Source organism: Chlorocebus sabaeus, chromosome 12, assembly GCF_047675955.1.
Source record: "Chlorocebus sabaeus isolate Y175 chromosome 12, mChlSab1.0.hap1, whole genome shotgun sequence".
In the NCBI taxonomy this organism is placed as follows: Eukaryota; Metazoa; Chordata; class Mammalia; order Primates; family Cercopithecidae; genus Chlorocebus; species Chlorocebus sabaeus.
In genome coordinates this window covers 113654644-113682526 of record NC_132915.1, presented here as the reverse complement: position 1 = coordinate 113682526, position 27883 = coordinate 113654644, and the positions used below count along the sequence as shown (strand labels likewise).

At 55.0% G+C, this 27883-nt stretch overlaps 1 protein-coding gene across 7 annotated transcripts in view; it reads left to right on the top strand.

Moving 5' to 3' along the window:
- EXD3 (exonuclease 3'-5' domain containing 3) overlaps nucleotides 1-27883 on the top strand; it is a 120027-nt gene that overhangs the window by 87832 nt on the left and 4312 nt on the right. For all 7 annotated transcript variants that reach the window (XM_073022122.1, XM_008005466.3, XM_073022119.1 and 4 more), the window contains 2 exons: nucleotides 16197-16250; nucleotides 16484-16615. In XM_073022122.1, coding sequence (XP_072878223.1) covers nucleotides 16197-16250; nucleotides 16484-16615 — 186 coding nt within the window. The remainder of the gene's footprint in view (nucleotides 1-16196; nucleotides 16251-16483; nucleotides 16616-27883) is intronic.

Below are 27883 nucleotides of genomic sequence, written 5' to 3'. Positions count from 1 at the left end.
CACGCCAGTCTAATTTTTCTATTTTTAGTAGAGTCAGGGTTTCACCGTGTTAGCCAGGATGATCTCGATCTCCTGACCTTGTGATCTGCCTGCCTCGGCCTCCCAAAGTGCTGGGATTACAGGCATGAGCCACCGCGCCCAGCCTCCTTCCTTATTTCATTAGTCCAGATCTCCAAGACAGTGTTGAATAGAAATGGTGATGGTAGCCATCCTTGTCTTGTTTCTGATTCAGAAAGGAAAATTTTAACATGAAATACGGTGGTTGCTCGATATTCTGTACCACGCTGAGGCAGTTCCCCCGTGATTCCACATTGGCTGTAAGTTTTTGCTGTTAATGAATATTGCATCCACCTACCTAGTGCTTTCCCGGCAGCTATGGAGATACTCATAGGGTTGTTTATCCTTTAATCTGTAAATGTGATGAATGACATTACTAACTTTTTGAATTTGGGACTAATCTTTCTTTCCTGGGTTAAATTCAACTTGGTCCCGCATATTACCCTTCTTAATACATTGTGGACTTTGGTCTCTGATTTTTTTTTTGTTTTCTTTTTTTTTTTTTTTTTTTTTTTGAGACAGAGTCTTGCTCCATTGCCCAGGCTGGAGTGCGGTGGCACAATCTCAGCTCACTGCAGCCTCCACATACTAAGTTCAAGTGATTCTCCTGCCACAGCCTCCCAAGTAGATGGGATTACAGGTGTGCACCACCACCTTTGTATTTTTAGTAGAAATGGAGTTTTGCCATGTCGGCCAGGCTGGTCTCAAACTCCCAACCTCAGGTGATCCGTCCTCCTCAGCCTCCCAAAGTGCTGGGATTACAGGTGTGAGTCACTGCACCCGGCCTGGTCTGTGATTTTTCCTTTTGAAGTGGCGTCTTGCTGTGTTACCCAGGCTGGCCTCGAACTCCTGGGCTCAGGTGATCCTCCTACCTCACTGAGACTACAATACCTAGGCCTGTAAGCATGTGGCACCACTCCTGGCTTGGTCTGTGATTTTGTTTGGGAAGCTTGTATCCATCTTCATGGGTACATCTGATGTAAAATTTTCCTTTCTCTTTTTTCTGGCCTCATAAATACGTTGGGAAGTTTTCCCTCTTTTTTCTGCAACTGAGTAATGTTTAAATTACCTGCTCCTGAAATTGGCTCACCTCCCATGAGGCTTCCCGACCTGATGTTTTCTTTCTTTTTTTTTTTTGAGACGGAGTCTCGCTCAGTCGCCCAGGCTGGAGTGCAGTGGCCGGATCTCAGCTCACTGCAAGCTCCGCCTCCCGGGTTTACGCCATTCTCCTGCCTCAGCCTCCCGAGTAGCTGGGACTACAGGCACCTGCCACCTCGCCCGGCTAGTTTTTTGTATTTTTTTTAGTAGAGACGGGGTTTCACCAGGTTAGCCAGGATGGTCTCGATCTCCTGACCTCGTGATCCGCCCATCTCGGCCTCCCAAAGTGCTGGGATTACAGGCGTGAGCCACCGCGCCTGGCCACGGCCTGATGTTTTCTTTGAGGAGAATGTTCTAATACTGAGTTTTATTAATAGTTATAGAACCACTTGGCTGGCTGTGTCTTCTTGATCGCATTTGGTCATTTATAATTTTTCTGGAATGTGTCCATTTAATCCAACATTTCAAATATATAAGTATAAATTGTTAGTGTCCTCTGTTAAGGCTCTGCTATGTCTGCAGCTGGGTTCCCTTCCTTTTGCTCTCGCTCTTCTCGTGATCTCGCAGAAATGTGTCAACTTACTGCCTTTTTTTTTTTTTGAGACGGAGTCTCACTCTGTCGACCAGGCTGGAGTGCAGTGGCTGGATCTCGGCTCACTGCAAGCTCCGCCTCCCGGGTTCACGCCATTCTCCTGCCTCAGCCTCCTGAGTAGCTGGGACTACAGGCGCCCACCACCTCGCCCGGCTAATTTTTTTGTATTTTTAGTACAGACAGGGTTTCACCCTGTTGGCCAGGATGGTCTCGATCTCCTGACCTCATGACCTGCCCACCTCCGCCTCCCAAAGTGCTGGGATTACAGGTGTGAGCCACCGTGCCTGGCCAACTTACTGCCTTTTAAAATAACAAGTATTTGGCTTTGTTGAGTCTTTCTGTTGCATTTTTGTTGTCTATCTCATCAATTTCTAATCTTATCTTTATAATTTCCTTCCTTTTCCTTTCTTGGGTTTGTTTCCAAGTGACGTCGCTCAGCTCTTTAATTTTCAGACTCTTATATTTTAATGATATAAATATTTAAGGTCATAAATTTTTCTCAAAGTATTGTTTTCACTGCGTTTTATCAGTTTTGATATAGAGTGTTTTCATTGTTTTTAGTTCTAGTAACGTTTGAATGTCAATTATGATTACTTATTTGACTTCATTCTTTGGAAGGCTGTTTTTCAATTTTAGAAAGCTTGGATCTTGGGGCTTTTAGTTATCTTTTTAAAAATGATTTCTAACCTAACTTCAGGAACATAGTCTGTATATTTCCAGTTTTGGAAATTTCTTAAGATGTGCTTCGTAGCCAAGTAGATGATCCTTTTTATCCACATGGACTTTATCCACATGGACTGTAAAAGGATACATGGTATCGGCCGGGCACGGTGGCTCACGCCTGTAATCCCAGCACTTCGGGAGGCCGATGCTGGTGGATCACGAGGTCAGGAGATTGAGACCATCCTGGCTAACACGGTGAAACCTCGTCTCCACTAAAAATACACAAAATTAGCTGGGCGTGGTGGCGGGTGCCTGTAGTCCCAGCTACTGGGGGGGCTGAGACAGGAGAATGGGGTGAACCCGGGAGGTGGAGCTTGCAGTGAGCCGAGATCGCACCACTGCACTCCAGCCTGGGTGACAGAGGGAGACCCTCTCAAAAAATAAATAAATAAATAAATAAAATAGAGGATACATGGTATCCCCTTCCAGTCATACTCATCTCTCTCCCCCTCTCTCCTTCCCACTTCCCTACCCCGCAACATAGACACACACTCAGTAGATCCAGCTTTGCCAAATGTGTTGCTCAACTCATCTTTTTCTTTTTTGGGGGGAAGAAATCTCACTCTGTCACCCAGGCTGGAGTGCAGTGGCACCATCTCGGCTCACTGCAAGCTCCGCCTGCCTGGTTCAAGCAATTCTCCTGCCTCAGCCTCCCAAGTAGCTGGGACTACAGATGTGCACCACCATACCTGGCTAATTTTTGTCTTTTTAGTAGAGATGGAGTTTCACCATATTGGCCAGGCTGGTCTTGAACTCCTGACCTTGTGATCTGCCCACCTCAGCCTCCTAAAGTGCTGGGATTACAGGCGTGAGTCACCGCACCCAGCCTAAATCATCTCTATCCTATTTGCTTTTCTGCCTGATTCTACCAAGAGAGCCATACTGAAGTTTCCTGTGATGGTGCATTCATCAAATTTTCCACGCAATTATGTCAGTGTTTGCTTTATATGTTTTAAAGTTATGTTAGTAGGTGCATATACATATTATTATTATAATTATTATATCTTTCTATTGTGTGAAATATTTTATAATTATGAGGTGAACTTCTTTGACTCCAGTAATGCTTTTTGCTATAAAATATATTTTAACTGGCTGGGTGCGGTGGCTCAAGCCTGTAATCCCAGCACTTTGGGAGGCCGAGACGGGTGGATCATGAGGTCAGGAGATCGAGACCATCCCGGCTAACACGGTGAAACCCTGTCTCTACTAAAAAATACAAAAAAAAAAAAAAACTAGCCGGGCGAGGTGGCGGGTGCCTGTAGTCCTAGCTACTCGGGAGGCTGAGGCAGGAGAATGGCGTAAACCTGGGAGGCAAAGCTTGCAGTGAGCTGAGATCCAGCCACTGCACTCCAGCCTGGGTGACAGAGCGAGACTCCGTCTCAAAAAATATATATATGTGTGTGTGTGTGTGTGTGTGTATATTTTAACATTAATACCATTTCTCCATTATTCTTTGGTTAGTACTGGTAGAGCACTTTTTCATCCTTTTACTTTCAAACTTCTTTTATATAGTAGGTATATTTCTTGTAAACTGTTTCTAGCTGGATTTTTTTTTTAAATCTAGTCTGAGTCTTTGCTTTTTAACTTATTAGTTTAGTCCTTTTACATTTATTGTAATTATTGATAGAATTTGGGTTTAGTCGTACTATCTTAATTTGTGCTTTCTATTTGTACAACTTTTCCTATTCTTTTTCCCCTTCTTTTTTTCATGCTTTTAGCTTTTTTACCTTCATTCTATGTTTCCTTCAGTCAGTTTGAAAGCTATAAATTCTATTGCTGTTGCTTTCCTTGTTTTCTTAAAATATGCGTATTTTGCTATGGATTTATTTATTTTCTTTGTAGGGATTGCCCTAGAATTTTTTTTTTTTTTTTTTTTTTTTTTAAGACAGAGTCTCGCTTTGTCACCCAGGCTGGAGTGCAGTGGCACTATCTTGGCTCACTGCAATCTCCACTTCCCAGGTTCAAGCAGTTCTGCCTCAGCCTCCTGAGTAGCTGGAACTACAGGTGCCCAGCACCACACCCACCTAACGTTTATATTTTTGGTAGAGATGAGGTTGCGCCATGTTGGCCAGGCTGGTGTCAATCTCCTGACCTCAAGTAATCCACCTGCCTCGGCCTGCCAAAGTGCTGGGATTGCAGGCATGAGCCACCACGCATGGCCGAGAAATGTTAACACGTATATTTGAGTTAACAATATCTAAAGTTACAGTTGAGTCAGGGATCTTACATCGATTTATGTTTCATATATTTCAATAGCTTTTGGGGTACAAGTGGCATTTGGTTAAATGGATGAATTGTATAATGACAAAGTCTGATATGTTACTGCACTGTCACCCAAATAGTATATATTGTACCCAATATGTCGCTTTTTATCCCTTACTCCTCCTCCTCCTGCCCTCCCCACTTCTGAGCCTTCAGTGTCCATTATATCACTCTGCATGCCTTTGTGTACCCATAGGTTAGTTCCCACTTGTAAGTGAGAACATACAGTATTTGGTTTTCCATTCCTGATTTACTTAGAGTAATGGCCTCCAGATCCATTCAGGTTTCTGCGGAGACATTATTTTGTTCTTTTTTATGGCTGAGTAGTATTCCATGGTGTATATATACCACATTTTTTTATCCACTCGTTGGTTGATGGATATTTAGGTTAGTTCCATATCTTTGCAATTGTGAATTGTGCTGTGATAAACATATGTGTGCAGGTGTCTTTCTGATATAATAACTTATTTTCCTTTGGGTAGATACTCAATAGTGGGACTGCTGGAGTACATGGTAGATCTGCTTTTAATTCTTTGAGAAATCTTCATGCTGTTTTCATAGATGTTGTACTAATTATTTATTTATATTTATATTTATTTATTTATTTATTTATTTATTTATTTATTTATTTTGAGATGAAGTCTAGCTCTGTCACCAGGCTGGAGTGCAATGGTGCGATCTTGGCTCACTGCAACGTCCACCTCCCAGGTTCAAATGATTATTCTGCCTCAGCCTTCTGAGTAGCTGGGACTACAGACACCTGCCGCCACGCCTGGCTAAATTTTTGTCTTTTTAGCAGAGACCGAGTTTCACCATGTTGGGCAGGCTGGTCTTGAACTCCTGACCTTGTGCTCCACCCGCTTTGGCCTCCCAAAGTGCTGGGATTAAGGTGTGAGCCACTGCGCTGGTCTTTTTTACATTTTAATAATGTCTATTCTGGCTGTAGGGCAAGGTGGCATCTCATTGTGGTTTTAATTTGCATTTCCCTGATGATTCGTGATGTTGAACACTTTTTCACGTTTGCTGGCTATTTGTATATCTTCTTTTGAGAAATGTCTATTCACATGTCATTTGCCCACTTTTTGATGGGATTCTTTGTTTTTTTTCTTGCTGATTGGTTTGAGTTCCTTGTAGATGCTTGATATTACCTCTTCGTTAGATGCATAGTTTGCAAATATTTTCGCCCATTCTGTGGGCTGTTTGTTTTCTCTGATGATTATTTCTTTTGCTGTGCAGAAGCTTTTTAGTTGAATTAGGTTGCATTTATTTATTTTTCTTTTTGTTGCATTTGCTTTTGTGGTTCTAGTCAAAACTGTTTGCTTAAGCCAATGTGCAGAAGAGCTTTCCTCGATTTTCTTCTAGAATGTTTATGGTTCAGGTCTTAGATTTAAGTCTTTCATCCATCTTGAGTTGGTTTTTGTATATGGTGAGAGATAGGGATCCAGTTTCATTCCCCTACATGTAGCCAGCCAGTTTTCCCAGCACCAGTTATTTGATAAGGTGCCTTTTTCTCCAATTTATGTTTATTTAGACTTTGAAAAGATCAGTTGATTGTAAGTATTTGGTTTTATTTCTGGATTCTCTATTCCATCCCATTGGTCTATGTATCTACTTTTATATCAGTACTATGCTGTTTTGGTAACTATACTGTGTTAGTCCATTCTCACATTGCTATAAAGGAATACCTGCGGCCAGGTGCAGTGGCTCACGCCTGTAATCCTAGGACTTTGAGAGAGGCTGAGGCAGGCGGATCACCTGAGGTTGGGAGTTCGAGGCCAGCCTGACCAACATGGTGAAACCCCGTCTCTTCTAAAATACAAAAAATTAGCTGGGCATGGTGGTGGGTGCCTGTAGTCCCAGCTACTCAGGAGGCTGAGGCAGGGGAATCGCTTAAACCTGGGAGGTAGAGCTTGTCATGAACTGAGATCACGCCACCGCACTCCAGCCTGGTGACAGAGCAAGACTCCATCTCAAAAAAAAAAAATTGTCGGGCTTGATGGTGGGCACCTGTAGTCCCAGCTACTTGGGAAGCTGAGGCAGGAGAATCACTTGAACCTGGGAGACAGAGGTTGCAGTGAGCTGACATCATGTCACTGCACTGTACTCCAGCCTGGGTGACAGAGCGAAACTCTGTCTCAAAAAAAAGACAAAAAGAAATACCTGGGACTGGGTAACTTAAAAGAAATTCGGTTGGCTCATGGTTCTGGAGGCTGTACAGGAACCACATCACTGGCATCTGCTTCTGGGGAGCCTCTGGAAACTTCCGGTCCTGGCAGAAGGCAAAGCAGGAGCTTGCATGTCACATGGTGAAGGCAGGAGCGAGAGAGCAAGAGGGGACGCGCTGTGCACTTTTAAACGACCAGGCAAGGACAGGACCAAGGGGGATGGTGCTAAACCACTCCTGAGAAATCATCCCCCGTGATCCAGTCACTTCCAGTTACCTCCCGCCAGGCTGCACCTCCAACGCTGAGGCTTGCATTTCAAGATGAGATTTGGGCGGGGACATATCCAAACACAGAGCCTTGTAGTGTCAGTCAGGGTTCTCTAGAGGGACAGAACTGATAGGATAGATGTGCATGTGAAAGGAAGTTTATTTTATTTTATTTTATTTTGAGGCGGAGTCTCGCTCTGTCACCTAGGCTGGAGTGCAGTGGCGTGATCTCGGCTCACTGCAAGCTCTACCTCCCAGGTTCACGCCATTCTCCTGCCTCGGCCTCCAGAGTAGCTGGGACTACAGGCGCCCGCCGCCACGCCCGGCTAATTTTTTGTATTTTTAGTAGAGATGGGGTTTCACCGTGTTAGCCAGGATGGTCTCGATCTCCTGACCTCGTGATCCACCCGCCTCGGCCTCCCAAAGTGCTGTGATGACAGGCGTGAGCCACCTCGCCCGGCCCACGAAAGGAAGTTTACTAAGGAGAGTTGACTCGCAGGATCACAAGGTAAAGCCTCACAATAGGCCGTCTGCAAGTTGAGGAGCCAGGAAGCCAGTGGTGGATCAGTCCGAGTCCCAAAATCTCAAAAGTTGGGAAGCTGGCAGTGCAGCCTTCAGTCTGCGGCCAAAGGCCCGACAGCCCCTGGCAAACCACTGGTGTACGTGTAAGAGTCCAAAAGCTGAGGAACTTGGAGTCTGATGTTCGAGGACAGGAAGCACCCAGCACGGGAGAGGGATGGGGCCGGAAGACTCAGCAAGTCGGCTCTTCCATCTTCTCCTGCCTGCTTTATTCTGGCCGTGCTGGCCGCAGATTAGATGGTGCCTACTGAGGGCGGGTCTGCCTCTCCCAGTCCATGGACTCTGTGAAATGTAAATCCCCTTTGGCAGCACCCTCACAGACACACCCAGGATCAGTACTTGGCATCTTTCAATCCAATCCAGTTGACACTCAATAGAAACCATCACAAGTGTAATTTGAAGTTGGGTGATGTGATGTCTCCAGATTTGTGTTTTGGTTTTGGAGGGTTTTTTTTGAGACAGAGTCTCACTCTGTCACCAGGCTGGAGTGCAGTGGCACAATCTCAGCTCACTGGAACCCCTGCCTCCTAGGTTCAAGGGATTCCCCTGCCTCAGCCTCCGGAGGAGCTGGGACTACAGGCACCTGCCACCATGCCCGGCTAATTTTTTGTATTTTAGTAAAGATGGAGTTTCACCGTGTTGGCCGGGCTGGTCTTGAACTCCTGACCTTGTGATCCACCCGCCTCAGCCTCCCAGAGTGCTGGGTATGAGCCACTTCGCCCGGCCTAGGTTAGTTCTTTTTCCTTAGAACTGCTTAGGCTATTCAGGCTCTCTATTGGTTTCATACAAATTTTAGGATTGTTTTTTCTAATTCTGTGAAAAGCGATGTTGGTACTTTGATAGGAATTGCACTTAATCTGTAGATTGCTTTGGGCACTTTGGTTATTTCACAATATTGATTCCTCCAATTCTTGAGCATGGGATGTATTTCCATTTGTTTGTGTCATTGATGATTTCTTTCAGCAGCATTTTGTAGTTGTCCTTGTAGAGGTCTTTCACCTCCTTGGTTAAGTACATTCCTAGGTTTGTTGTGTGTGTGTGTGTGTGTGTGTGTGTGTGTGTGTGTGTTGTCATTGCGCAGATATTGTAAAAGGGATTGAGTTTTGTTTTTTTTTTTCCCCCACATATTTATTTATTTACTTTTTTTTTTTGAGATGGAGTCTCGCCCTGTCGCCCAGGCTGGAGTGCAGTGATGCCATCTCGGCTCACTGCAACCTCCACCTCCCGGGTTCATGCAATTCTCCTGCCTCAGCCTCCGGGATAGCTGGGATTACAGGCACGCACCACCACACCCAGGCTAATTTTTGTATTTTTAGTAGAGACGGGGTTTCACCATGTTATCCAGGCTAGTCTCAAACTCCTGACCTCAAGTGAGCCACCCCCGTGGGCCTCCCAAAGTGCTGGGATTACAGGCATGAGCCACCGTGCCCGGCCTGAGTTCTTGGTTTCCTTCTCAGCTTGGTGGTTGTGCTACTGATTTGTGCACATTGATTTTGTAACCTGAGACTTGACTGAATTCATTTGTCAAATCGAGGAGTCTTGGAGGAGCCTTTAGGGTGTTCGAGGTATACAGTCACAACACTGGCAAACAGAGATAGTTTGACTTCCTGTTTTCCCATTTGGATGCCCTCTCTTTCTCTCTCTTCCCTGAGAATGCTGGTCAGGACTTCGAGCACTATGTTGTGAGGGCGGGAGGGTGAGGGGAGGGCAACCTTCTCTCGTTCCAGTTCTCAGGGGGGCTGTTTTCCGCTTTTCCTCGTTGAATATGATGTTGGCTGCAGGTGTGTCATATATGGCTTTTATTATTTTGAGGTATGTTCCTTCCATGCCTAGTTGGGTGAGGATTTTTATCATAAAGCAATGCTAGATTTTATCAAATGTTTTTTATGCCTCTATTGAGATGATCATGTCGTTTTTGTTTTTAATTCTGTTTATGTGATGAATCACACTTTCTGACTTGCACATGTTGAACCCCCCTGAATCCCTGGGATGAAACTCACTCGACCATGGTGAGTTATTGCTTTAATGTGCTGTTGGATTCTGTTTGCAGGGTCCATTTATCTTTCTTACCTGCTGTCATTTTCCAGAATGTTAACACGATGCTGTTTTTCTTAATTCTGCGAATTAGACATGATCATGTTTCCTTGATGGACTCGACGTCTTTTAGTGTTGATGATGTGTGGACCATTTATTGCATGGCAGACCTTCCTCTGGGAAACAACAGACTCCTTCTTGTTAATGAATTTTCCTTGTTCTTTAATTGGGGCCATTTTTCCTTTCTAAAAAGCTCTGTTTCCTCTTTCTTGAAGGAGAGTGTTGCTGGGTTTGTACCAGCAGCTCCACAGAACTTTGAAAACCCTCCACTGCCTTTTGGCTCCATTGTTGCCCTCCAGAAGTTCGCCATCAGTCCTGTGTAGCTCCTGTGTATCCCGTGTAGTTCCTCTGTGGCCCCTCTGTAGTTCCCATGTAGCCCCATGTAGTTCCCATGTAGCCCGTGTAGTTCCCATGTAGCCCCGTGTAGTTCCCGTGTATCCCCGTGTAGTTCCCGTGTAGTTCCCGTGTAGCCCCGTGTAGTTCCCATGTAGCCCCGTGTAGTTCCCGTGTAGTCCCGTGTAGCCCCATGTAGTTCCCATGTAGTTCCCGTGTAGCCCTGTGTAGTTCCTGTGTAGTTCCCGTGTAGCCCCGTGTAGTTCCGTGTAGCCCCGTGTTGTTCCTGTGTAGTTCCCGTGTATCCCCGTGTAGTTCCCATGTAGTTCCCGTGTAGCCCCATGTAGTTCCCGTGTAGTTCCCGTGTAGCCCCGTGTAGTTCCCGTGTAGTTCCCGTGTAGCCCCGTGTAGTTCCCGTGTAGCCCCGTGTAGTTCCCATGTAGTTCCTGTGTAGCTCCGTGTAGTTCTTATGTAGCCCCGTGTAGCCCCATGTAGTTCCTATGTAGCCCTGTGTAGCCCCGTGTAGTTCCTGTGTAGCCCTGTGTAGTTCCTGTGTAGTTCCTGTGTAGCCCCATGTAGTTCCCATATAGTTCTGTGTAACCCCGTGTAGTTCCTGTGTAGCCCCGTGTAGTTCCTGTGTAGCCCCGTGTAGTTCTTGTGTAGTTCCTGTGTAGCCCCGTGTAGTTCCTGTGTAGCCCTGTGTGGCCCTGTGTAGCCCTGTGTAGTTCCCATGTAGCCCCGTGTAGTTCCCGTGTAGCCCCGTGTAGTTCCTGTGTAGCCCCGTGTAGCTCCTGTGTAACCCCACTGTAGTCCCTCTGTGGCCCCTCTGTAGTTCCCATGTTGCCCCATGTAGTTCCTGTGTAGCCCTGTGTGGCCCCGTGTAGCCGTGTGTAGTTCCTGTATAACTAGTCTGTTTCTTCCCTTTGACCCTTGTTTCCTTTTTTCCTGTATATTTACTTTATTTACCAGTTGTGTTTGTTTTTACTTTTGTTTTTTAGTCATCATGTAGGTGTATATTAGTTGTTTTTACTCATCATATTGGTGTATACTTGTTATCACCGCAAAGTAGCTACTTGCTGTGTCGCTTTTTTTCTTCCTTTTTTGTGGTAAAACATACATAATACAAAATTGACCATTTTAACCGTTTTTAAGTGTGCAGTGCAGTGGCATTAGCACACTCACTACATCATATATCCATCACCACCACCTCTTTCCAGAACTCAGTATCATCCCAAACAAAGACTCCGCACCAGCCAGGGGCGGGGGCTCACGCCTGGAATCCCAGCACTTTGGGAGGCCGAGACGGGTGGATCACAAGGTCAGGAGATCGAGACCATCCTGGTAAACATGGTGAAACCCCATCTCTATTAAAAATACAAAACAAAAAAATTAGCCGGGCGTGGTGGCGGGTGCCTGTAGTCCCAGCTACTCAGGAGACTGAGGCAGGAGAATGGCGTGAACCAGGGAGGTGGAGCTTGCAGTGAGCCGAGATCACACCACTACACTCCAGCCTGGGCGACAGAGCGAGACTCCGTCTCAAAACAACAACAACAACGACTCTGAGCCAATAGTTATCTCCCCTCCCCTCCCTCTAGCCCTAGTGGCCACTGTTCCACTTCCTGCCTCTATGAATTGACTTGTCCTAGGTACCTCTTAGACGTGGAATCATATAGTATCTGCCCGTTTGCGTCTGGCATCTTCCACTCGGCGTGTCATGAGGGTCCATCTGTGCCATAGCCTGTGTCTGAACGTCCTTCCTTTCTGAGGCTGGATGACGTTCTGTTGCGGGATGGACCCGTGTTGTTTCATGAGAGTCTATCTGTGCCGTAGCCTGTGTCTGAACGTCCTTCCTTTCTGAGGCTAGATGACGTTCCGTTGCGGGATGGGCCCGTTTTGTTTCCATTCGTCTGTGGGTGGACCCCAGGTTGCTTCTGTCTTCTGGTTATTCTGAATGTGGCTGCTACGAACACAGATGGATAAGGATGTGCTTGAGCTCGTGCTTTCCGTTTTTTGCATTTACAGCTAAAGGTGAAACTGCTGAATCCTCTTCTGACTCTGTGTTTAACTTCTTTTTTTTTTTTTTTTTTTGAGACGGAGTCTGGCTCTGTCGCCCAGGCTGGAGTGCAGTGGCCGGATCTCAGCTCACTGCAAGCTCCGCCTCCCGGGTTTACGCCATTCTCCTGCCTCAGCCTCCGGAGTAGCTGGGACTACAGGCGCCCGCCACCTCGCCCGGCTAGTTTTTTGTATTTTTAGTAGAGACGGGGTTTCACCGTGTTCGCCAGGATGGTCTCGATCTCCTGACCTCGTGATCCGCCCGTCTCGGCCTCCCAAAGTGCTGGGATTACAGGCTTGAGCCATGTGTTTAACTTCTTGAGGAACCATCACACTGTTTTCCACAGCGGCCGCACCGTTTACCTTCCCACCAGTGACGCATGAGGGTTCAGTTTATCCACATCCCACCAACATTATTTCCCTTTTTTTTTTTTTTTTGTAAAAGCCATCCTGATGGGTGTGATGTCTCACTGTGGTTTTTATTTACATTTCGCTAATGACGAATGATGTTGAGTGTCTTTTCACGCGCTTATTGGCCACGCGTATATCTTTGAAGAGGTGTCTAGTCAAATCCTTTGTCAACTTTTTTTTTTTCTTTTTGAGATAAGGTCTCACTTTGTTACCCAGGCTGGAGTGCAGTGGCACGATCACAGCTCACAGCAGCCTCAGCCTCCCAGGCTCAGGTCATCCTCCCGCCTAGGCCTCCCAAAGTGTTGGGATTACAGGCGTGAGCCACCGCGCCCCGCCCTTCCATTTTTAAACCGGATTATTTACTTTTCTGTTGTTGAATTATAGGGTTCCTCCTCTACTCTGGATATCAACCCCTGGCCAGATACGTGATTTGCAAATACCAACATCTCCACCCTTCGGTGTTTACTCCTCCAGAGTGTCCTATGCGCACATTTCACTGTAATGAGGGTCCAGTCACTCCAGCGTTTCTTTTGCTGCCTTTGCTATGGTGTCATATCAAAGAAATCCTGGCCAAATACAGTGCCAGGAAGTGGTCCCTGTGTCTTCTTCTAAGAATCTTTTTTTTTTTTTTTTTTTTTTTTTTTTTGAGATAGGGTTTCTTTGTAGCCCAGGCTGGAGTGCGGTGGCGTGAACACAGCCCACTGCAGCCTTGACCTCCCGGCTCAGGTGATCATCGCATGTTGACCTCCTAAGGAGCTGGGACTACAGGCACACCTGCCTAGTTTTTTTTTTTTTTTATTTTTTTTTTTTTTTTTTTTGAGACGGAGTCTTGCTCTGTAGCCCGGGCTGGACTGCAGTGGCCGGATCTCAGCTCACTGCAAGCTCCGCCTCCCGGGTTTATGCCATTCTCCTGCCTCAGCCTCCGGAGTAGCTGGGACTACAGGCGCCCGCCACCTCGCCCGGCTAGTTTTTTGTATTTTTAGTAGAGACGGGGTTTCACCGTGTTAGCCAGGATGGTCTCGATCTCCTGACCTCGTGATCCGCCCGTCTCGGCCTCCCAAAGTGCTGGGATTACAGGCTTGAGCCACCGCGCCCGGCCTTTTTTTATTTTTTGTAGAGATGGGGTTTCGCTATGTTGCCCAGGCTGGTCTAGAACTCCTGGACTCAAGCGATCTGCCCATCACAGCCTCCCAAAGTGCTGGGATTACAGGCACGAGCCACCTTGCCCAGCCTCTTGTAAGAGTTTTATAGTATTAGCTCTGATGTTTTTGAGTTGGTCTTGCACTCTTAAAGATAACTAATGATTTGGCTGGGCACGGTGGTTCACATCTGTAATCCCAGCACTTTAGCAGGCCAAGGCAGACGGGTCACCTGAGGTCAGGAGTTTGAGACCAGCCTGGCCACCATGGCGAAACCCCGTCTCAACTAAAAATACAAAAATTAGCTGGGTGTGGTGGCAGGTGCCTGTAATCCCAGCTACTTGGGAGGCTGAGGCACGAGAATCGCTTGAACCTGGGAGGAGGACATTGCAATGAGCTGAGATTGTGCGCTCCAGCCTGGGCGACCAAGCGAGATTCCATCTCAAAAAAAAAAAACAAATTAATGATTTTAAGGAACCATTCTGAACGCATAGAAAGGTGTCTGTGTCCTCCGCCGCACCTCTGTTCCCTGACTGGCATGTTGCCTCCCTGTAGCGTGGGAGCCCCACTGGCTCCTGAGTCCTCGGATGTGACACTTGGCTCTTGGATCACTATTGCCTTCTGCAGGGTCTAGAGGCTCTGGCCCCATTGTCTGCATTTCTGCCTTAGATCTGGAATCAGTCATTTCTCCAAAAAGCTCGGGCTCCTTTTAGTGTAAAATGTAGAAACCAGTGTTGGGTACAGGCACTCCCGGTGATGGGATTGGGTCTTGTCTCTAGACCTTTGCAGCAGACTGTGCGGAAATACACTTTTAAAAATATATAGGCCGGGTGCGGTGGCTCACGCCTGGAATCCCAGCACTTTGGGAGGCCGAGACGGGCGGATCACGAGGTCAGGAGATCGAGACCATCCTGGCTAACACGGTGAAACTCCATCTCTACTAAAATATACAAAAAACTAGCCGGGCGAGGCCGGGCGCGGTGGCTCAAGCCTGTAATCCCAGCACTTTGGGAGGCTGAGGCGGGCGGATCACGAGGTCAGGAGATCGAGACCATCCTGGCTAACAGGGTGAAACCCCGTCTCTACTAAAAAATACAAAAAACTAGCCGGGCGAGGTGGCGGGCGCCTGTAGTCCCAGCTACTCGGGAGGCTGAGGCAGGAGAATGACCGGAACCCGGGAGGCGGAGCTTGCAGTGAGCTGAGATCCGGCCACTGCACTCCAGCCTGGGCGACAGAGCAAGACTCCGTCTCAAAAAAAAAAAAAAAAAAAAAAAAAAAAAACTAGCCGGGCGAGGTGGCAGGCGCCTGTAGTCCCAGCTACTCGGGAGGCTGAGGCAGGAGAATGACCGGAACCCGGGAGGCGGAGCTTGCAGTGAGCCGAGATCCGGCCACTGCACTCCAGCCTGGGCGACAGAGCAAGACTCCGTCTCAAAAAAAATAAAAATAAAAAATAAAAAAATAAAAATATATATAACATACATCAGAAATTCATACTGAAGCTTTCTATTCAGAGCTGGAGTTTTCTTGTAAGCTTAATATCCTTAATTTTAATTTTTATCTCCTTTGTCAGCTGAAAACTCTCATACTCACAAAATCAGCAAAATAGTCCGTCTGTTTTGTACCACAGTTCATACACAGCTTTGGAAGAGCCACGTCGGCACCGACAGTCACCCATAGTATCGTCACTGCAGGGTTTTCTTCATTTTTATTTTTATTTTTTTTTGTTTAAGATGGAGTCTCGCTCTGTCGCCCAGGCTGGAGTGCAGTGGTGTGATCTCGGCTCACTGCAAGCTCCGCCTCCCGGGTTCACGCCATTCTCCTACCTCAGCCTCCTGAGTAGCTGGGACTACAGGTGCCGCCACCTCGCCCGGCTAGTTTTTTTGTATTTTTAGTAGAGATGGGGTTTCGCCGTGTTAACCAGGATGGTCTCGATCTCCTGACCTCGTGATCCGCCCGCCTCGGCCTCCCAAAGTGCTGGGATTACAGGCGTGAGCCACCGCGCCCGGCCGGTTTTCTTCATTTTTGATGTGTAGTTGGTTCCCTAGGAGCTAGGGGCAAGTTACTGTGTTTTCAAATCTCCAGAGTCTCTTGGAATACCTCTGTGTATGTTTTATTTATTTCATTCTCTTCTGCTTTTGAGGGATGGCTTTTTAAATTCAATTTTGTTTGTAATTATGAAAAACAAATGTTTGCATGGTGCCAAGATTAAATCTATACAATGAGGCGACACCCAGGACCCGGGCTGCAGGTGTCTGAGGGCCAGCAGGGTTCCTCATCACCCAGACCCCAGGCAGAGGCCACCCTGGAGAACAAAGGGCGCCTAGTGCAGGGCCAGGATCCGGGGAGCTAGGGGGCGGCGAGCAGAGGCGGCCCAGTCCAGGAGGCGGAGCTGCCCCCTCACACGCTGGTCGCCCCTCCCACACAGGTCGCCAGGCAGGAGGGGAGGATCATCCTGACGTCGGGGCAGCCATTCCACAAGGTGAGTGTCCCACAGATGAGCTCAGTGGGCCTGAGCCCCATCTTCCCAAGCCCCCAGCTTCTCGGCCACCCCCAGCTCAGAATCAGCTTGCCATGGAGCCGGCCCCCCGCGCCTCTGCCGTACGCCTGGTGGGCCAAGAGAAGGCTCCTGCCCCATGCTGGTGGAGAGAGGCTGGGCCCGGGAAGGTGCTGGGCTCTGCACTGCCCTTCAGTACCTGAACCGTGTCTTTGCAGCTCCGGGCCCAGGTCGGGGCTGGGCGCTGCCTCTCGGTCGACTGCTCCCTGAAGGCCCAGCAGCAGGCTAAGGCTGTGCTCAAGCATTTCAATGTGCGCGTCACCCACGCAGACATCTTCAGCCGCTGCCAGGTGGGTCCTGTGCACCCCGTCCTACCTCGGGCTAGCACAAGATCCGGAGCTACGGGGGTGTCCAGGGAGGTGGGCCCCCCAGACAGTGGCGGACGGCAGAGGCACCTGCCACACCCTCTGCTCTGCTCATGGGAGCCAGGACCACGAGCAACCCTCTTGCTCCCACCTCCACCCAGACACCCACATGCCTTGGGGGGCTGCTGCAGTCCGGGGTGAGGCGCCGGCGGAGCGTCCCTGCTGGGTCTGGGGTGAGGCGCCGGCGGAGCGTCCCTGCTGGGTCCGGGGTGAGGCGCCAGCGGAGCGTCCCTAGTGCAAGCCGGCATGGCCACGGGGACAGCTCCCATCAGGCACTGGTTGGGATTTGGGGAATTCCCTCCAGCTCCCATGGGGTTTCTGAAAGGAATCGAGAGAAATTGTGGAAGCCTCTTCGGGTTGGGCGGGTCCCACCACTTTCCAAAGGCAACACACAGAGCAGCCTGCGTCTGCTTGGTGACGTCTAGCAAGGTCTGGGCAACAGAACCCCTGAGTGGGAACTGCCGCACCTCGGTGGAGAGCCATAGCGGAGGCTGGTGGGGGCACCAAAGCTCAGCTCACCTCTCTCCCTCCTCTCCTGTCCCCAGTGGGGGACTGAGCTAAGCCCACCTGCCCAGGGCTGCACTGTCCAAGCTTGCCGTCCCCCACACCGACTGGCTTGAACTCACTGGGCACCTGGGCATGGCCAGGCTGAGGGGGAGTTGATGCCGCCTTTTGCCCGTCCATGCCAGGTGCCGAGGTCTCCGTGGGCAACATGGGAGCAGGGGGACTGTGGGCTGTGCTGGCTCTCGGCAGCTCCTGGTGGAGGGTATGGGCTGCTTCCAGAACGTTCCGGAGTTAGGGCCACATCAATATTCCGCCCAGAGCAGCAGGTCAGGGCTGCTCCACCACGCTCAGTTTTGTTTCCTGGGGTTTTTTGGGGGTGATGGAGTCTCACTCCATCACCCCGGCTGGAGTGTAGTGGTGCAGTCTCAGCTCACTGCAGCCTCCGTCTGCCAGGTTCAAGCGATTCTCCCACCTCAGGCTCCGGAGTAGCTGGGATTACAGACGCCCACCACCATGGACGGCTAATTTTTGTATTTTTGTAGAGATGGGGTTTCACCATGTTGGTCAGGCTGGTCTTGAACTCTTGACCTCAGGTGATCCTCCTGCCTCAGCCTCCCAAAGTGCTGGGATTACAGGCCTGAGTAATCCCAGCCTCCCAAGCCTAATTTTGGGGGGAGGTTTTCGGACTCCCTCATGGAGGGAGATCCCCTCATGGAGGCCACTGCCAGGGTCTCTGCTGGTGCCTGGGCTGGGCAGGGAGGGGCCCTGAGCTCCGCTCCACCCCATGGTCCTCAGGGGCACCCACCTGGCTGAGCAGGGACAGATGCAGGCCTGGGCCTTCTGCTACCGCCCTTCTGCCCCCACAGCCTCAGGCTGGGCCAGCGGGGACTGATGCAGGAAGGAAAGAGGGAAAGCTCTGGCTCAGATCTGCAGCCGGCCAGGCACCTGAACACACAGGCCCCTGGACCTCCCACTGCCCCTGGCCTGGGGTGCAGTCTGACCCTCTGACCCCACGGCTCTGCCTCAGGTGGCAAGGAAGTGTGCTCCAGGGGCCTCTCCTTCAGCCTTGGGCTCCAGGGGCAGCAGGAACCGCGTCCGCTGCCTCTCTTTGTCTGTGCTCAGGCCAGCAAACGCTGTAAAGACCCCAGGATGTCCGGGACGCCTGGGGAGGCATGTTAATGAGCTGTTCAGAATCGGCTGCTGCATTTTCTTGAGAAAACAGGAAGTTGGGTCGCTGGGAGGAAGCCCCTGCTGGAGCCCTGGGCAGCCGGGTGCTGGGGAGCGCCTCTGAGGACCCAGGCCAGGCGCAGAGGGGCCGCCAAGCCCTGCATGGAGAAGGGCGTCCAGGGTGTGAGGCAGAAGGGCGGACTTTGGCCTGGCGGAGCGGATGGGATGGGGGGCTACAGAGACTGAGCAGGTGGGGGCCACCCTGTCCCATGTCCGCCCTGCCTCTTTGCTGGCTACTGGCAGCTCCAGGCTGCTGATGCCACTCTACCACTCACACCCTGCAGCCTCCAGGGTGCCCCTGCTGTGGCAAGCAGGAGCGCCAGGCCCAGGGGGACTGCAGGCAGAGCAGGCCTGGGAGGGGCTAAGGCCAGAGCTGCACTTCCGTTGGGGACCAGCAAGTGTCCAGGCCAGAGAGGGCAGCGCCAGCCGCCCAGGACCAAGGCATTGAGGGAGGGAGCATCTGGGTCTCAGAGACTGCAAACAGCCAGCGGGGAGTTCGGCCTGGAGGGTACCCTAAGCCCTGGCTGCAGCCCTAGGCAGCGACCTGCCACCTGTGGCAACCCCTCTGTGTGGGGGCAGGATGTGGGAAAGGGGCGGGTGAGCTGCCTCGGCCCCACGGACTGCACGGCCGGGGGCCCTGCAGATACATGCGTCTCTGTGTGTGCATATCCCACAGATGCTGGGTAGTGCACGGTGAGGAGAGAACCATGCGTTCCCCCTTCCCGCCCCAGCCTGGGAGCAGAGCATATGCTGGCAGCCACACCAGAGCCCGAACCCCCGGTGCAGGGCTGGCAGGGGAGGGGGTGCTGGTCTGTGCAGAGCCCCATGTGTATGGGCCACGTGCCGCGTCAGGTGGGAGCCCAGGTGGGAGGGAGGCGCGTCAGGGCTGGGGACCCTGTTGGGCCCTAGCAGGGAGCCCTTGGGCAGGTGACAGAGAGCTGTTGGGAGAGAGGCGCCCTGTGCACAAGGGTCCCGCAGGGCCAGTGTGATGGGGCCAGGAGGGCAAGAAAGGGGTCTCTGAGAAGCTGAGATGTCTACATTTGAACCTGGCCTTCCAGGTTCCAGGTAGGGTGGGAGAATGGAGTTTGCTTTGCACAAGTGCCTCAGCCGGCCGGTGGCCCAATGCCTGCAGCCCAGGGTCCCACGTGCACACCTGCCTCCTTGGCTCTGGAGTCCCGAGAGGAGCTCAGAGCCTGGAGGGCCAGGGCCCCAGGCCACATGTCCATGATGACCATGTGCTCTAGAAAGTTCTTCCTAGGGCTGGGCAGGCTCAGGCCACGTTCCCACCACCCACTCCAACAGCATTGCAGCCTCCATGCTCCCAGCTGAACCCTGGGAGCTTGGCCTGAGTGGGCAGCTGGGAACACCACTGGTCGGCCACCCCACACACTGGCTGCCCCATCCCTACCCCAGAGGTGAAGGGAGGCCCATCCTCAGGGCCAAAGAGGTGGGCATTGGTAAAACAATGGAGGCCGGGACCAGGGACCACGCGGGCCCGGCTCCATGCAACTGCAGACCCAGTCCTGCCCCCGAGGCCACCGTGCAGGGCTGGGCTGGCTATGACCCATCCGGACACCAGAGGGCTGCTGGCCATCACCAGCCAGCAGAGAGCGGCACGCTCAGGCTGACGCGGCAGCACAGATCAGAGAGATCGGCCTTTCACCCTGGAGCTGCCCACGGGGCCTGGCTCTGGGCTCGGTCACAGGATCTGAGGCTCACAGCCTCCGCTGTCCCCCAGCTCCCTGGAGAGCGCCTGCCGCGGGCTGACTTTCCATTTTCTTCTTCCTTCTGCTATTTTGGTGCCATTCCCGGAGGGAAAGCCCACTCAACATGCAGGGTTCCCAGAGCGAGGCTGGGGTGCTCTCTGGGTGGCACGGTGGGCACACAGCAGGGAGTGAGCAACGGCACTCGTGATTGAGCCCAAAGCTGGGCCAGGGACCTGGTCAGGGGTCTGTGGCCACTGCCGGCCCCACCACTCAGCAGGGACCCCGAGCAGTGGGACTCCTGGGTGCTGGCGTTGCTGGTGCCGGCTTTCTGGTAGCATCTGCCCACGCCTGCCCTTGAGTCAGGCAGGGAGGGGCTCCCCTCGATCGAGGATGGCCCACCGGCCCACCCACAGGAGCCACAGGGGCCGCAGGTCTCAAGTAGAGGGCGGGGCCGTGCCCTCTGGGGCAGAGTGGGGACGGGGAACATTCCCAGCGCCGTCTACCATGGGAAAATATTTTATCAAAGAAGCTCCAGCTTAAAAAAAAAACCCTCACCATGAACCCCTGACATGGCCAGGCATACCATCTATTTTTACTGTCCCCAGTCCCCACCCCCCTAGCATGGTTGGGGAGCAGGCTGCAGCCCCCACAGGGACATGTCCTGAAACAGTGGCGTCAGCCCCTCAGAAGCGGGCATCCCAGGAGGCTGTGGTGACCCCTGCCTCCAAGGGCTCCCGGGCAGAGCTGGCCATTGTGGGGGGGGTGAGGGGGGTGTGGCAGCCGGGTCCCAGCTCATGGGCGCCTGGGAAGCCCTGCAGTGCTGGGCAGGGACCCTGGGGAGGGTGGTCCAAGAGGGGGTTCTCGTGGAGAGGATGGAGTGGGCCGAAGGGCGGCTGCCCCCAGCATTCACACGCAGCACCTGGAGCCTGCCCTGACAGGGGCTTCAGAGCCCAGACCCAAGATCCAGCCTGGGGGCCCCAGTGCTGCCCACTCCTGCCATGGGCCTGGAGACCCTCACATTCTCTGTGCTCAGCTGATGGACAGAGGGACAGACAGGAAGAGGTACAGCAGACCCCACCCCTCCCAGGCTCCGTCCGCCTCAGCCTAGACCCCATTCCCACGCTCGGCACCCCCATGTCACACAGGCACGCAGGGTACAGAAGGACCTCCTCCCTGCTCACAAGGTGGCGGAAGGGGCCCAGCCCCAGAGCTCTGGAGGAAGACGGGCCCTCCAGCCAGGGCGTGGAACTGCAGGGCAAGTTTCAGTAGCTGGTGGGCCTAGCACGACCCCCAGGCTGGGGACAAAGAGGGGATGATGGCACCTGAGGGGACTTAGTGCAGCCCCCAGGGCTGACAGGAGGGTGGTCAGCCAGGAGCCCAGCTGGTTCCCCCAGGAGGCCACCCACACCACCTCCCCACAGCCTTGTGGGCTGGGGACCCTCCAGAAGGCCCCAATGCCCCCTCGTCCCTCCCTTTCTTAGCAGCCTTCCAGAAAAGCCGTGGGTCTCAGTCAGAGCCCAGCCTGAGTTCCCAAGAGATGGCCCCTGGGGATGGAGGACCTGGACCCACCGGCCTGTGGACCACAGGTTCCTGAGGCAGTGCCTGAGGACTAGAGGGCCACACAGCACACTGAGGCCCCACCGCCCCTCCTCAGGTGGCCCCTGGGCCTGGCTCCTGCAGCCCCACTCTCCACTCAGCCTGGATGGATGGGGTGGGCAGGCTGGCCTCGGGGTGTCAGGGTGCACACAGGAGGGACCGGCCATGGCCAGGTTCAAGGAAGGGAGTCCTGGGGAGATCCTCAGGGTGACAAGGTAGGGTCTGTGTCCGTTGGCCACGTTTCTCCCACCTGACAGGAGAGGCCCTGGGCGGGCTGGCAGGTGCACTCCTGGGGCTGCCTCCCCGGGCTGCAGCTACAGAGGCAGGGCTGCCTCTCCTGAGCCTCAGCCTTCTCACAGGCCAGCTGGGGTCTCCTGACCCTTCCCTTCCCATCCTTCCAGGCCCGCCAGGCTCAGAGAATGACCTGGGCCGCCCTGTCAGGCTGAGCAGGAGAGCTGCCCCCTGCACCCCTGCACCTCATGACATGGGTTTGCTGAGGTGGGGAGAGGAGAAGGAGTCCCTGCCCAGCTCCCCAACTCCTCTGAAGATCCCACAACGTGCCCCTCCCACATCGAGCTCCCCTGGAAGGACCGGAGCAGGGTGGGCTGAACGGGCCACTCCCCTTCCATCCAGGCAGGCCCGTCACACCCAGGCCCCCGCGCGGGGCGTGGTTCCCAGGCTCTAGCAGCCCACGCGGCTCCCACCGGCTCCCACCGCGGCCTCCTCTTAGACTCGGCCCCCAGCGGCTCTACCCTGCCCAGCCCGGGGCCCTCGCCCCACTCTGCTGTCTGCCGGCCGCTGCAGCCCGGAGCAGCCTCCATCTCCCCCTGGCCTGCCAGGCCCCAGCTTAGATGTCGCTTCCTCCAGGAAGTCCCCCAGTCGATGGCGGGACCATCACCGCTCCTAGAGAGTATTCGGGGCCCTGTCTCCTGGACACTGGGAGCTACGAGGGTCGGCCCAGGGCCGCTTGGGGCGGGTTCAGGGCCTGCCACCTGCTGCCGGGCTCGGCCCCATTGGTTGGAACGGGCACGGCCGGGGCGCGCGGGCTCACCCCCTTCTGTGGGCGGGGAGCTGAGTCCCCCAGCGACCCCGCGGTCCCTGGGAAGGAGGAGGTCTCGGCCCCACCACGCGCCCCTGCGACCCTGGACGGGCGGGCGGGCGGGGTCCCCCAGGCAGGCAGGCGCGGGAAGGCCGCGGGCGGGCGGCCGTTTGCTTTTGAATCTCCGCCGGGCGCCCTGAGTGGCCGTTTCAAAGGCCGGCCGCGGGGGCGGGGGCCGTTCCCAGGCGCGCCCCGCCCTCCGCCGCCCCTCCTCCCACTTTCCCACGCGGCCCGGCCCGGCGGGTTCTCACGGCCGCCGCCCCTCCCCCGTCTGGGAAAGCCAGCGCGCCGCGCCCCGCCGAGGCTGGGGGGGCCGGGGGAGGGGACGAGAGCTGGGGGGCAAAGGGGGAGGGGAAGCTCTGGAGCCCCGGGCAGGGGGAGAAGGGGGACTCTCCTTGGGAGGCTCGGAGACAGGAGGGGGCTACAGCGAGGGGGATGGGGGCGCTGCCACCTCCCGGGATGGGGACGGTGTGGGGGCGCCCTGGAGCCCCTGGAGAGAGCCTGAGGCCCAGGGCATGGTGTTGGGAGCCTGCGTGGCCCGGCTTCTGTTTGGTTTGACCCAGGGCAGGTGGGAGCGCTCGGGTCTGGGTGGGGAGTGGAGTCTGGGACTCTCGACCGTTTTTATTCCTCCTGCCCGCCCAGGGCAGGCCAGGGAATCTGACAAACAGGCGCTTGCTAAGGAGAATTTCAGAAAACGATCGTTTTTTCATATAAAAACGTATCCTGCACTTGATCTGAAATTCATGTTCCAGGGCTTTGTGTCCTGCAGCCGCCTCCCCCGGGGTGGGCGCTGACCATCCCATGTGAGTGGGAGACCCAGTGCCAGGCCCTGTGGCTCACCCCCAGCCCTCCTGGACGGGGTCAACCAGGGACCCCCAAGTGTGCTGGAACAGGGGACACACCCTGAGGGCTGCCGGACGCCTCGGGCTGGGGCCACAGGCTTCAGAGCTGCCAGTGGGTCAGGGCTCACACACGTGGTCTTTTGGGCGGTGGGGGTGCAGGCTGGGAGGAGGTGGGCAAAGACAGCCAAGCCCCAGGCCTGGACACCAAGGTCGGGGGGCACAGGGTGGGGTGGCCTAGGCCTGAAAGCCTGGTCGGAGGGTGCCCAGGGAAAGGCTGGGGCCCCTCACGGGAACCTGGTCTGGGGTGACCTGTGCAGAGGGGTGCTGGGCCAAGGAGGGCAAGGTGCCGGATGGGGACCCCACTGCCAGGTGCCAGCCCCCACCCCGATAAGCAAGCCTTGGGGGCAGCCCGGTGGGCCAGGCAGGGCCGGTGGCTCCAGGCGGCCCATTCCGAGGCAGCTGCAGGAAGTAGAGACCCTGACACAGGCGGCCGCGTGTCCTCCGTGTCCACGCAGTGACACAGGGAGTAACACGCTTCCTGGCTCACACCCTGACACCCAGCCGTACGCAGACGCCCCATCCCTGTGCTTATGAGCGATGTCTCCAAGCACACCAGGGGCTGGCTGTCGCGCACGTGTGCCTAGACCCGGCCTCTGGAGACTCACGTGCCCTTTCACTCCTCTCCCACACTCAGGGCCCTGACTTTTGGGGGCTCTGGGGTGAGGGCTGTGGGCCCAGTTGTCCCGACCCCCGGGGACCCTCTCACCGCCCACACTGCCCGAGGCCCATCCCCCACGCTGTCTGTGGAGACATTGTCCTGACCACACAAAGGGGACGGGGCAGTGGCTGGGTGGGGGAGGGGCTGGGGCTCGTGGGAACTGCCCTTCCAGGGCCCTGGGGGCGGGGGGGCAAGGGGCAAGGGGGCAGGGGCGAGGCCTCTCCAGGGCTGCCATCCTCAGTCACAGGCTCGACACTCCCGGGACATTAGGGCGGGGGTCACCGAGGGGGTGGTTACCAGCTTGCTTCAAGGGGATGGACTGGGTTTTAAAAGCTTCCCAAAAGACGGCCGCTATCCCCGGCTGCACACACCTCCCCAGGGGCCTGGGGCTCGGCCTTCCGTCCACCCCAGCGCTGTCTCCAGTGGAAAGTCAGTGCCGGGGCTGGCCAGGTTCTTTTGGTGAGCTCACAGCTCCCTTCTCTCTGAGGAGGCTCACAGGGCCACAGCAGGGGACAGTGTCGGGTCACCTTTGGGGCGGGCAGCCCAGGGCTGCAAGGCACTCTGGGGACAGCGTGGGAAGATGAGGTGTGGGCCAGACCCAGGCCTCAGCGGGCAGGTTGGCGCCTGATTGCTTCTTCCTGGGTCGCTGGCTCGCCCTGTCCAGCAAGGTGTCAGGCCCACACCCCAGGCCCCACCATCTGTTGGGCAGCTCTAGGGGAGGTCAGAGTGCACAGCTGACCTGGGGGCCTCAGGACCCGCCCAGGGGCTTGCCAGGGACCAAATGTGCAACGTCCACCCTGGGACGGCACACTGGAGACCCCCACCAGCACCCCTCTTCCCGATGTGGGGATCTCAGCACACAGCCCTTGCCATGCAGAGGCCTGTCCAGGGAAGGTGCTGGGTGCCCTTCCGCGTGGCAGGTAGTGGGACGGAGTGAGATTTTATCTTTGCTCTTTCATGCCTTGCCATTTGCCCAGTTCTAAATGAGCAGAAATGTCCTGTTGCTTCAGAGTGTGCTCCTGCACCCCCATCGCCCTGCCTGGTGGCCTTAGGCCTTGACTCCTCCTGGACCTGCCTGCAGGGTTGGAAATCCCAGGTTGGCATCTCCTGCAGGAGTTCCACCCAGGCCAGGCCCCAGCCCGACGGACCCCACCTCTCACACCCACCATGGGGCCCAGAGGGAGGAGCGCAGGAAACAGGCCAGGGCTGAGGTTACAACAAGCTTGCTCTTTGCTCAGAAACAGGAGGCCCCAAAGAGGCCCCTGCCACCCTCACCCCCTCACCTCACCTTCTCAGGGGGTCAGTGTCTAGCTGGGCTTGGGCACAGAGCAGAAACCCCTCAGGTCAGATCACCCAAGGACCTGGGATCATTCCCAGCCTGGTGGTGGAACCTGAGCTCCACTGGGCCGGGAGAACAGGGGCTGTGGGAATCCCCAGGGTGGCCAGCATGCAGGACGGATGCTCAGGTCACCTCGGCCCAGGCCCAGCAGACATCCGGCCCAGTCTCTTGGAGGAGCAGAGCTCCCTTCCCAGGCTCCCAACCCAACAGGCCACTGCCTGCTGCCCTGCACCCCAGGACACGGGTTCCCCACATGCTCTGGCCCTGGCAGGTCCCGGGCTCATGTCTTGCCTGCCTCTTTCCCTCAACCCCCCACTTGTCAAGACCCAAGACCTCAGGGATATGTGGGGCCAGGGGTGTTGTGTGCAGGGGTTATGTGCAGCTGCCGAGCCCTGTCTGCCTGGGAGCGCCCAGTCCTCCCTCACCACACCTGTGCCCCAGCCACCGATTGCTTGGGATGCATAGGCTGGCACACGTGCAGGCCTGCAGCCTGGGGCAGTGGGTGTGACCCCGTACCCAAGTGGGCACCAGGACAGGTGGGCACCCGGTCAGGTGGGCACACAGACACTGCTGAAGGCACCTTCTGTGGCCCAGCTCTGGCTCCTTCAGCTATGGTCACTCCCTTGGTAGTGGGGCTGGGAATTGGGCCCACTTGTGGCTGTGGCTCCCAGCTTTGATGCTCAGAGCCCCCAAACCCTGGGAACAGACCCTCCTACCTGCCCACCCCACCCGTAACACATCTTGGCCTCTGCCTTGGTCCTGGGTGCGCATCCCCAGACGGCCAGCTCTGGGGCAGTGACTGACCAGCTCTTTCCCTCACTCCTCCTTGGGCCTGGAGAGGAGAGGGCCCTGGAGGGTGGACATCCACTCAGACCCACCTGGCTGTGGGTCCATAGGCCTCAACATTCCCAGGACAGCCTGGCTGGTGGCCCGGTCCCCAGGAGGCAGCCACACGCCCACAGGCTCATGGCCCGGCCCGCACGTTCCCGGGCGGAAGTGCCCTGTGTCAGGGCTGGTACAGCGCTGTTGGCACCCAGTGGCTGAGGAGCGTGGGAACCAGGCACACGGGGGATCCTGGGCAGGTAGCTGGGAGCCTTCCCAGCCAGTCCTGCCCCCCATTCGCCTGGGCCCTCCCACCCCTCCCTCCCAGTGAGGTTCTGGGGGCGGCGGCTGCCTGCCCTTGGGCTCTCAGACTGGGGGGAGGGGTGGAGGTGCGCAGGCGCCCCGCTGTGCTGCTCTGGGCCCCCAGCCTTGGCCTCTGCTCAGGGTCCTTGTCAGGCCCCACTCGTCTCTGCCCAGATCTAACGGCACCCTGGAGTGGGCCTCTGTGTGTCCCACACTGATGGAGGGAGGTGGCGTGAGAACCTTGGCATGGGGTCCTGGCCCGCCAAGTGCCCTGCGACTGAGGAAGCCCTCAGAAGCCCCTTTTCTTCAAAATGGGAGGGCAGAGGCTCTCAGAGCCCGAGTGCTGGGGGACGGGTCTCAGGGTATCAGTTAGGTGGTCTCAGGTGGACAATCACCGTCTGAAGGCCAGACGTGTGCTGGGCCACCAGCCCCACTCACAAGGGCAGAGCCATAGCCTCCCTCAGCCCATGGCAGCCACCCGCCCAGGGCAGTCAGTCCAGCAAGGGCTGCTGGCCCTGGAGTGGACAGATGGACAGGGAGGCCCTCAGTGCCAGGCCCCCCTGTGGCTGGGGAGCCCAGGGCCAAGGGCGGGCGCAGCAAGCGGGCCCAGAACCGGCTTTTCCAGCCCTGGCCGGGGCAGGGCCTCCCAGGGCCTTGTGGGTGACAACAAGGCCCACAGCGGGCAGCAGCCGTGGGAAAACCAGCACCGGTGGTTCCCGAGGGTTGGGCCAGGCCCTCACTGACGGCACCCGGTGACTCAGCACGAGCTGGCTGGCCACGCCCAGGCGTGCGCACCTGGCCTAGGTCCTGGGAAGGCCCCAGACCCCATGTGGAGGACTTGGGGGCGTGGGGAGCCCATGCTGCACCCTCGCTGCCCCTCCCACACCCACTGGCACTGTCCCTGCAGGTGGCCTGCACAGTGCAGAGTGGGACTCTGTGGAGGGCAGACCACCTGCTTGTTCTCAGCCCTTCCCAACCAGACCTGCAACCAGGGCTCTCCACCTGCACACCTGCCCAGGAAGCCCGCTGGACCCAGA